Source organism: Colobus angolensis, unplaced genomic scaffold (genome assembly GCF_000951035.1).
Source record: "Colobus angolensis palliatus isolate OR3802 unplaced genomic scaffold, Cang.pa_1.0 Scaffold21, whole genome shotgun sequence".
Classification (NCBI taxonomy): Eukaryota; Metazoa; Chordata; class Mammalia; order Primates; family Cercopithecidae; genus Colobus; species Colobus angolensis.
This window is the reverse complement of record NW_012115266.1, coordinates 7,070,185-7,080,967: the sequence shown is the minus strand read 5'-3', so window position 1 is coordinate 7,080,967 and position 10,783 is coordinate 7,070,185. Positions and strand designations below refer to the sequence as shown.

General features: G+C 46.7%; 1 protein-coding gene and 1 long non-coding RNA gene across 6 annotated transcripts in view; one reads left to right on the top strand and one right to left on the bottom strand.

Moving 5' to 3' along the window:
* Window positions 1-1,939: 1,939 nt before the first annotated feature.
* LOC105512247 lies at window positions 1,940-6,070 on the bottom strand. Of its 2 annotated transcripts, XR_001001825.1 has the most exons (10): window positions 5,618-6,070; window positions 5,328-5,411; window positions 5,082-5,132; window positions 4,707-4,739; window positions 4,223-4,269; window positions 3,996-4,028; window positions 3,748-3,786; window positions 3,008-3,315; window positions 2,857-2,882; window positions 1,940-2,382 (listed from the first exon to the last, which is right to left on the bottom strand). It is a non-coding gene; the product is annotated as an uncharacterized LOC105512247 (long non-coding RNA). The 2 variants fall into 2 exon arrangements; XR_001001826.1 differs by lacking the exon at window positions 1,940-2,382 and having other exon boundaries at window positions 2,815-2,882; window positions 3,008-3,039; window positions 3,275-3,315; window positions 3,996-6,066.
* A 112-nt stretch (window positions 6,071-6,182) lies between these two features.
* Window positions 6,183-10,783, top strand: part of SLC3A2 (solute carrier family 3 (amino acid transporter heavy chain), member 2) — a 29,278-nt gene continuing 24,677 nt past the window's right edge. For 2 of the 4 annotated variants that reach the window (XM_011942653.1, XM_011942654.1), the window contains exon 1: window positions 6,186-6,562. In XM_011942653.1, the coding sequence (XP_011798043.1) occupies window positions 6,262-6,562 (301 nt within the window). In that variant the 5' untranslated portion in view covers window positions 6,186-6,261. Of the gene's footprint in view, window positions 6,563-10,783 lie in introns of all 4 variants that reach the window. The other 2 variants (XM_011942655.1, XM_011942656.1) reach the window with 2 other exon arrangements.

Below are 10,783 nucleotides of genomic sequence, written 5' to 3'. Positions count from 1 at the left end.
AAAAAAAAAAAAAAGAAAAAAAAATAAATGAAAATAAAAATACAAATAAATAAAAACGGTTAGAAATCCCATAAGTTATCACTACTTGGTATCCATTCTCCCAAACACTCTGAGAAATATAAGGGTAGTCATTATCTGACGGCTTATAACAGAATCACCCGATGGGGGGGCTACCTGTCAATGCAGGTTGGAGTCTCCAAGTTCATGGAGGATTTAAAAAATTGCTCTTTTGAGGGATGCAGGGTGCAGTGGCTCATGCCTGTAATGTCAACACTTTGAGACACTGGGCAATGGGATCACTTGAGCCGAGTTCCAGACGAACTTGGGCAACATAGTGAGACTATCTCTACAAAAAATTAAAATTACCTGGGCATAATAGGCATATCTCTATAGTCCTAGCTACTCGGGAAACTGAGGTGTCGGATCGCTTGAGCCCAGGAGCTTGAGGCTATGTTGAGACATGATGACACTACTACACTCCAGCCTGGGTGACAAAGAGCTTCTAAAAAAAAAAAATTCCCAGAACACTGAAGAAATCTCTCCAAAAATATTCTGGTTTGGGGTCTGCCTGGTTAAAAAGATTGAGAACCGGCTTAAATACCTGATGGCTTAAAAAAAAAAAAAAAAAGAAAGAAAAACAGCCAGGTGCAGATGTCTGTATCCCAGTGCTTTGGGAGACAGAATTGGGTGGACTGCTTGAGCTCAGTTCAAGACCAGCCTAGGTAACATGGTGAAACTGTCTCTACCAAAAATACAAAATTAGCTGGGCGTGGTGGTGTGCACCTGTAGTCCCAGCTATTTGGGAGGCTGAGGTGGGAGAATCCCTGCAGCCCAGCAAGTTTAGGCTGCAATGAGCTGTGATCGCACAACTGTACCACAGCCTGGCTGACAGAGTGAGACCGTCTGAAAAAATTGAGAGCTGCTGACTAACCATACACAACTCTACCCCCACAGTATCCACAGGTTGGCACTGTCCTTGTGCTTTCCCTTCTTCCTCAAGGCCAATTAAAAAGCGAGATTTGGCCAGGTGCGGTGGCTCACGCCTGTAATCCCAGCACTTTAGGAGGCTGAGGCAGGCGGATCACCTGAGATCAGAAGTTTGAGATCAGCCTGACCAACATGTAGAAATCCGGTCTCTACGAAAAAAAAATATATATACACACACACACACACACACACACACTAGCTGGGCGCGGTGGCACATGCCTGTAATCCCAGCTACTTAGGAGGCTGAGGCAGGAGAATTGCTTGAACCCGAGAGGCGCAGGTTGCAGTGGGGAGATCCCGCTATTGCACTCCAGCCTGGGCAATAAGAGTGAAACTCCATCTCAAAATAAATAAAAAGCATAGATTATTTGGCTAGGCGCGGTGGCTCCCACCTATAATCCCACCACTTTGGGAGGCCGAGGCAGGAGGATCCTGAGGTCAGGAGATTGAGAACATCTTGGTTAACACGATGAAGCCCCATCTCTACTAAAATGACTAAAAATTAGCTGGGTGTGGTGGCACACACCTGTAGTCCCAGCTACTCAGGAGGCCGAGGCAGGGAGAATGGCTTGAACCTAGGTGGTGGAAGTTGCAGTGAGCGGAGATCATGCCACCACATTCCAGCCTGGGTGACAAGAATGAGACTCCACCTGCTGGTTAAAGTGAAGGTTTGCTTGAGCCCAAAGCTTGAATTTGTAGTGAGCTTGTGATCATGTCACTGCCCCATAGGACTAGGCAGAGGGAAACTTAAAAAAGCTCCAATGTAGGGGTATTGTGCACACCCAGATGGATGCTCTGCTCAGATCAGGTTAGTCATTTCACACACTGCCGAGCAGGCGAACCCTGTCAGGTGTCCCTTCCAGTTCCAGGGACTTGAGGGAACATGAGAGGAAGCCAGTTTCCCATGGAAATTTACACACTGGTGCTAAGGAGACACACACAAACAGGACTGTGGAACCAATCATTTTATTATTTTCATCAACCACCAATATAGCAACACAAACTGACAGCGACTCCTCAAGGGAACCTTGTTTGTAGTTTAGAGTAAGGCCCTGAATGAGCTACCTACATGGCACATAGTATCTGCAACATGCAAATAAGAGACCTAAAAGCTCATGATGGGAATAGAAGGTGGCTGTGTACAGAGGAACAGAAATGGAGTTATGGGAAGCTCAATCAACAACTGGCAACAAGCTAGGTCAGTAGTTTGCCAAACTGGCCATCTATGCAGTGCCTGAGTTTTGGTTCTGGGCCTGGATCATGTAGGAAAGGCAGTAAAGCCTGGGTGCCATGAATCACACCTACAATCCCAGCACCTTGGAAATCTGTGGTGGGAGGATCTCTTAAAGCCGGGGCCTTCAGCCCAGCCTTGGTAGTAAAACCAAGCCCTTGTATCTAAAAAACAAAAGGGCCGGTCGATTCCACAGAAATAATGTTGCAGGAAGGGGGTGATAAAATACAGAAACATGGACACACAGCAAACCCTCAACTGTTTCACTGGCTCCCAGTGTCTTAATCTGCTAACATTAAAAGACCCCCTAAACCCAGCAAGCTTTTCATTTAAAATTCCTTCAGTGAGGTACATCTAGGGAAAAAGTCTCTCAAGTGTGCTGATAAATTAGGCTCCTTGAATGCTGCCTTGGAGTAGGAAATGCAGCATTAGACAGACTGCCTAAGCAAGCTGGGTAAAACCCAGTTAAAAATAGCAAACTCTCAGGGGGTCACTTCCTTGTGCCCAGGCAGACCCACCCAAAGGCATGATTCACAGTAAAGCTTAAAAAAAAAGCAGCTACGCCCGTAAGACGACTAAAATTATGCTGTGGTAACTTCAACAGCTAGGTTGGTTATCCAAGGACTTGGAAAATTCACCTTCTGATGTCCTCCAAGACAGATTCCTGCAGAGGAAAAACAAAAGTTATTGGATTGGAAAATATGAATGCACACAATATTTAACACTATGTAACCTAAGAGTAAAAGGTTGCTATTATAAAACCAGTTAAATATTTAAACAGATACCTACCATTTTTTAGGCACCTTGTTCTTTACTCAGACCTGGAAAAATTAAAATCAGTGTTTTCAACAAGTGATGATTACTCCCTTTCTTTGTATAGAAATATTTGTCATCCCTCAGACAGTTCCTTCTGGAACAAATCTTCCTCTTTTCCCCCAGCCAGTCCCAGTGGGTTCACCTTTACAGGCTCTGGGACTAGGACAGAGAGTAAGACGTGTGAAAGTTTCTTCATTGGGAATTTTTAGCATAGTCCACCTTACATTTAGGTTTACTCACCTGTAACTTCAGTCTGGAGTGAACAGTAACACCTAGTTTTCCTGCAAAATCAAGAAAAAAAAATGTAGTCTTGAGACTTTCATTCTACAGTACATTTTACAATCTCTGAACTATATTTGTTGCTTGGCAGACAGAAGTTTCAGGGCACATTTTAGAGGAAACACTACTTAGCCCAAGAACTTCCTATTGGCTGTAATGCCTCCTCAAATGACTTGTAATTTTTAGAAGCTGTCACTGGAAGGCAGGCTCACAGCTCAGAAAATACCTTTCAGTCACACTGATCAGACTGGGGCGGTATTCAGCTCATCACTGGTGAGCAGGTGATCATCACTTGGTGGTTCAGGAGATCAAAGATTTGGGTTAAGCCAGTTATATCTGTACACATCCACCCAGACCACAGTGCTATCACACACAAAAATCACAGAAAATTGTATATAGCAGCCATTGATGGCAGCTATTGCAAAGCCACTTACCTCAAACTCCTCTTGAGTGCTAGAGAGAAGGTGCTGGCCCTGAAAGGAGGAAGACCAAGTCAGTAGTGCTTCTCATATTCTGATTAAGTTGTTCCCACCCATCATTCTTAGAAAATCAGATTTCAGAGTCTCAACAGCAAGTCATCAGCCGAACGAGATTCCATGTAAGTCATCATATATACAGGCCTAAAAAGACAGTTTTTTCTACTCTATGTGCTGAATGCATTGAATACAGTGAAATTACTCACCTTAGAGCCAAAGAGGTTATTGGTTAATAACACCTAGAGAAAAACAAAACTGTTGGTGAAAGATTCCTCAGACATGGTTACCCCCCTTACTCCCTGCATTCTCCAGTTTCTCAGGTGTTCATGTATTTTCACTGTCAGTCATAGTGAGCTAGTTTGATTCATCACAGAAACGGTCTACTTGGTGGCGTAAGCAGTAAGGAGAAAAAAAAAAAAAAAAATCAACTAACCTCCCAGCTCTGAAGGTTTTTCAATGGTATATAGCAACAAGCTGCTCCTGAATCAAAAAAATCACAATTAGCTACTTATCCCAAACAGCCAAAACTATTTTAGTTACGGTTGCTAGTGGACAAGCTAAGAAAAGGTAACCAAATGCCTCAGACAGTTCCTTATGGAATAAGCTCTCACGCCCTTTTTCAGTTAACCCTGGTGGGTTCACAATTACTGGTTCCCAGGCTAGAACGGGGTGAGGCAGGATGTTTCCTCCTCATTGAAGCTGAACCGTGGAAAGCTACAACTGACAAGCGTTCGTCTGACCCTGGGCAGATCAGTGGGCATCTATCTGAGAGAAAAAAGGGGAGGTCTGGAAACATCACTACAGAGAACAAGAGGAACCAGAAAACTTTATGGTTTGAACAGGCTTTGGTAACAAACATCAAGATGGCTAAGTTATCAATTAGATAATAGGCCCATAGAATTAAAAAAGCAACTTACTGTAAGATAGAGGCAGACTGTCATGAGGAATACCTGGAAAGGAAAGCAAATTTGTTATTTTAAGGTATTAGGATGGAATGAAACTTACTCATAATCAACAACTGCCATCAGAACTCTAACATGCTATTAATTTTTGTACCTCATAGAACATCAGCTTATCAATTCAAATCATCTGACAGTAAAGTGATCAATATATGGATGAGAATAACAGCGCACCCTTACAAGAACTGTAGTACCGAGTTGCGATCTCGCTTCCCAGAAAATTATTTCAAGAGGAACAAGATGGAAGGCGCCAAAAAACAAAATTGCTTCCGCCGGCCACTTGTTCTCTTGTGAACATTTACAGAGATGACATACACCAATTTGAATAATTACCTGTATTCACCCAGGGAGGCAGCTGAATTCCTCAGGATAGATTATGAGATGCTGTAGACAACAGAGGAAGGCATTTTATGTACCTAAAAATGGTCATTCAAAGACCCCTCAAGACCTCTCTGTCACTTCTCAGTAGTAAGATGACATCACTTATAAGTTCAGCCATATGCTTGTCATTTTGTGTTCATCACGGAGTGGTTATCTAGCAAGGTCTCCTCTATACGAGCATAAACCAGGTACACCTACCTGGAACATTACTGTAGCGCTGGCTTTGCAGAAAGATGGGTCTTGTTCCATTCCTTCACCAGTGAGCTCTTGTGGGCTAAACATCTGAAAAAAATAACACCCTTCACTAACACCTCAGACAAATCAGTAAGTCCCTAACATTTACTGCGTACACTACAGGGCTACTCAGAATTTTTGTTTTCTCCACTAATCCATCAGAAAGAGAGAGTTCAGGTTGTAAAATCATCCCCGTAGCAACTTCCACACACTCAACAAAGAGCAGAGGTTAAGAAATGGCCATAAGAACTTACTGTAACATAGAGTTCTCTTCGATTCCAACGTGCGCGTAAACCCTGCAGACAAGAGTCCAAGAAGACATTAGGTCAACACCGGGCATTTCGAAAACGCTATCTTCTGAACCGACTGCCAAGTAGGAGGCTTGCAGGGCCCATCTCCTCAGAGTCACTTATCCTCACGGAACTCAGTACAGGTCTGTGAAAAGGTCCTCATCATAGGGAGGGGACCCGCACGGCCCGCCATCGCCATTTTGTCCTTCACATCGCAAAGCCCCGCTGCTACTTTTAAGTCTCGAGGCTACCCACAAGACCTCACCCGCCAGTCACCCTGGCCAGACAGCTACAACACAGAAGGCATAGCGCGTGCTATGCGATGTTCGCACAATGGTTCAAAAAAAAAGACAAAGCACAAAAGACTGACAGCTACAAAGCGCAAGAAAACACTCACCAGCAGCAGTAGAACAATGAGACCGAAATTGGCACGGAGAGACGATTAAATACCATCCCGCAGAGGCCCACGGGATTTGGGGGCGGGGCTATGGCGAGCGCACGCGCATACGTTGACCGCATGCGACCCCGGGGAGTTGTGGGTAGAGAGTTCCAGGGAAGGAGGGCGTGGACAAAGCGCTACCTGAACTTGCGGCGCGAAAAAGGCGCGCATGCGTCCTACGGAAGCTCACCGACCGCATTGCGGCTTAGTTTTCTCACCCAATGCATGTGGCAGGAGCGGTGAGATCACTGCCTCACGCGGATCCTGGACTGACGGTCACGACTGCTTATCCGCTAACCCTGTTCTGAGCTCCCCCTTGCCCCCACACACCCGAAACCTGTGTGCAGGATCCGCCTCCATGGAGCTACAGCCTCCTGAAGCCTCGACCGCCGTCGTTTCGACTCCGCGCCAGCTGCCGGGCTCACATTCGGAGGCTGGTGTCCAGGGTCTCAGCGCGGGGGATGACTCAGGTACTGGATCCCGAGCTAAACTCGGGAGGAGGTCCCCTTTGGTGGAGCCATTTCGGGAAAGTAAGTCAGGGAGTAAGTGCTCCACTGAAGACAGGATCTGATTTTTTCCTAACTGGTCCCCTCCTGCCTTCTGGTGCGTTTTCTTTAGATCTTGGACTACTACGGGCCAACATTAGCTAACATTTATGGAGCACCGTTTTAAGCACACTGTATTAATCGATTAATCCATCAAAATCCCAAGAGCTAGGTAGGATGACAACCCCCATTTTATTGATGGGGAACCTTAAAGGGCTCCCGCAGTGCTGCCTGCTGCAACTCCTGCCTTATCACTATGGTTGCAGTCAGCTGTAGACTGTTTTACTGAGACCGGACAGCATTAGTTCAGTCGTTCGTGGTAAACATCTACGTGTACAAGCACACTTGATAAACATTTTTTTTTTTTTCCGAGAGAGTTTTGCTCTGTCGCCCAGAGTGCAGTGGCGGGATGTCAGTTCACTGCAACCTCTGCCTCCCAGGTTCAAGCGCTTCTCCTTCCTCAGCCTCCTGAGTAGCTGAGATTACAGGCTCCCGCAATCATCAAGCCACGCTAATTTTTGTATTTTTAGGAGAGACGGGGTTTCATCATGTTGGCCAGGCTGGTCTCGAACTGCTGACCTCTGGTGACCTCCCGCCTCAGCCTCCCAAAGTGCTGGGATTACAGACGTAGGCCACCACACCCGGCCTGGCTCAGCATTTTGGGAGGCCGAGGCGGGAGGATCTCTTGAACCCAAGAGTTCAAGACCAGCCTAAGCAACATAGTGAGAAACCCATACCCATCTCTACAGAAAAACAGAAAAAATTAGCCAGGAGCGGTGGTGCATGCCTGTAGCCTCAGCTACTTGTGAGGCTAAGGTGGGAGGATTGTTTGAGCCCAGGAGTTTGAGGCTGTAAGTGAGTTGTGATCAAGCCACTGCACTGCACTCCAGCCTGGATAACTGAGTGAGACCCTGTCTCAAAAAAAAAAAAAAAAAAGTGGGACAGATAAACTGTAGAAAATCAAGATGGCCCAGAGTAGACAGACAAGGCTGGGGAGGTTGTGAGTGGGAATGGCAGTTGGGAAATGCTTTATAGAGTGTCTGGGCCTGAAAGGGTTGAAAGACTCCGGAGGGGAATTCTGGTTAAAGAAACAACTGGAGCACAAGCTTGGTGCTAGAAAAAGAAGGAAGTGTGTGGCTACAATTCATGAAAGATGGGCAAAAGGGGAGTATTAGAATATAAAACTGGAATGTATTTCCTGGGGAAAGCCAGATAAGCAGGACCTTGAGAGCAAAGCTAAATCACTTGAATCATAGATAGGAAAAAAAAACCAGGGAGAGTTTTTAAGTAGGAAAGTGATAAGACATTGGGGGATAAGATAGAGACAAGGTCATTAATTAGATTGCCATAGTAGTTTAGGCAAGAGGATTCAATACTAGCAAGTGTAACGGCAGTGGAAGTGGAAAAGAGGGGATTTGGGTTACGGGTCTCCAACTCACGTACAGAAATCAGCTAAGTAATGTAGGTAAGTGAAATGAACTGAGCTGGGACTCTGGTGAACTGGGCAGCCCTTTCACAGCTCCAGCTGATTGTTGCCTTGTGACAGTATTGTCTCTGTGTGATCAGATAGTTTTCAAAAGAATCCAGAAGTCCAGTATTGTGTATTTACCCACTTTAAAATGTTGAGTTTAAATTTTTTTGGCCAGGCGCGGTGGGTCATGCCTGTAATCCTAGCACTTCGGGAGGCTGAAGTGGGCGGATCACCTGAGGTCAGGAGTTAGAGACCAGCATGGCCAACATGGTGAAACCCCTTCTCTACTAAAAATACAAAAATAAGCCGGGCATGGTGTGGGTGCGGTGGCGGGCGATTGTAATCCCAGCTACTTAGGAGGGTGAGGCAGGAGAAGCGGTTGAACCCGGGAGGTGGAAGTTGCAGTGAGCCAAGATCACCCCACTGCACTCCAGCCTGGGGGACAAGAGCGAGTCTCAAAAACAAACAAACAAAACACCAAAATATGCCCGTGGGCCAAAGGTGGCCCTGATTGTGAGTTTGCAACCTCTTGTGTAGTGACATAGAATCTACTAGAAAAGAGGGCATTTAAAAAAAAGTAGGCTGGGTAGAGCGGCTCACGCCTGTAATCCTGAAGGGGGCCAGCATCTCCACACCTGTGGGTATTTCTCGTCAGGTGGGACGAGAGACTGAGAAAATAAGACAGAGAGACAAAGTATAGAGGAAGAAAAGTGGGCCCAGGGGACTGACACTCAGCATAAGGAGGACCCGCACCGGCACCGGTCCCTGAGTTCCCTCAGCATTTATTGATCACTATCTCTACCATCTTGGTGAGGGGGATGGTATAGGGTAATGGTGTGGGGAGGGTCAGCAGGAAAACATGTGAGCAAAGGACTCTGTCATAAATGACTTTAAGGAAAGGTGCTGTGCCTCGATGTGCATGTAGGCCAGATTTATGTTTGACTTTACACAAACATCTCAGTACAGTAAACGGCAGTATTGCCGGCCGGGCGCGGTGGCTCACGCCTGTAATCCCAGCACTTTGGGAGGCTGAGGCGGGCGGATCACGAGGTCAGGAGATCGAGACCATCCTGGCTAACATGGTGAAACCGCGTCTCTACTAAAATACAAAAAAATTAGCTGGATGTGATGGCGCGCACCTGTAGTCCCAGCTACTTGGGAGGCTGAGGCAGGAGAATGGCAGGAACCCGGGAGGCGGAGCTTGCAGTGAACTGAGATCCCGCCACTGCACTCCAGCCTGGGTGACAAGGCGAGACTCCGTCTCAAAAAAAAAAAGCAGTATTTGCCGCCAGCATGTCTAACCTCCATGGATAAGGCGGTTTTCTCCTATCTCAGTAAATAGAATGTAATGTACGATCAGGTTTTATACCGAGACATTCCATTGCCCAGGGACGAGCAGGAAGGAGACAGATGCCTTCCTCTTTCACTGATCCTCCTCAGCACAGACCCTTTATGGGTGTCTGGGGGACGGTCAGGTCTTTCCCTTCCCATGAGGCCATATCTCAGGCTGTCTCAGTGGGGAGAAACCTTGGACAATACCCAGGCTTTGTTGGGCAGCGGTCCCTGTGGCCTTCCGCGGTGCATTGTGTCCCTGGGTACTCGAGACTGGAGAATGGCGGTGACTTTTACCAAGCATACTGCCTGCAAAGACATTTTTAACAAAGCACATCCTGCACAGCCCTAAATCCATTAAACCTTGAGTCAATACAGCACATGTTTCTGCGAGCACAGAGTTGGGGGCTAGGGTTACAGATTAACAGCATCTCAAGGCAGAAGAATTTTTCTTAGTACAGATCAAAATGGAGTTTCTTATGTCTTCCTTTTTTACATAGACACAGTAACAGTCTGATCTCTCTTTTCTTTCCCCCACATAATCCCAGCACTTTGGGGGGCCAAGGCAAGCAGCCTACTTGAGCCCAGGAGTTTGAGACCAGCCTAGGCAACATACGGAGACCCGTCTCTACAAAAATAAAAATTAGCTGGGTGTGGTGGTGCATGTGTATAGTCCCAGTTCTGGGGGGAGGCTGAGGTGGGGAGGATTGCTTGAGCCCAGGAGTTCAAGGCTGCAGTGAGCTTTAATTGTGCAACAAATAGAGACCCTGTCTCAAAAAAAAAAAAAGAGGGTTTCACTCTTGGTCACTGTAACCTCAAACTCCTGGGCTCAAGCAATCCTTTGGGCTGAGCTGGGAGTACAGGCACTGGCCACTATGCCCAGTTAATTTATTTTACTTTTTGTATAGACAGAGGTCTTGCTGTGTTGCCCAGGCTGGTCTCAAACTCCTGGGCTCAGGTGATTCTCCAGCCTTGGCCTCCCAAGGCAATCTGTAGGTAACAGACTTAGTCTGACTTCCTGGCTCTGGCTTCTTCCCTTCTAGTTCATTCTCTGCACTGTAGTCAGAGCGATCTTTACAAATAAAAACTCTGGTCTGTCGGGCACGATGGCTCACGCCTGTAATCCCAGCAAGCTGGGAGGCCTACGTGGGTGGATCACTTGAGGTTGGGAGTTTGAGACCAGCCGGACCAACATGGAGGAACCTTGTCTCTACTAAAAATACACAATCAGCCAGGCATGGTCGTGCATGCCTGTAATCCCAGCTACTCAGCAGGCTGAGGCAGGAGAATTACTCGAGGAAGGCGGAGGTTGCGGTGAGCTGAGATCGAGCCACTGCACTCCA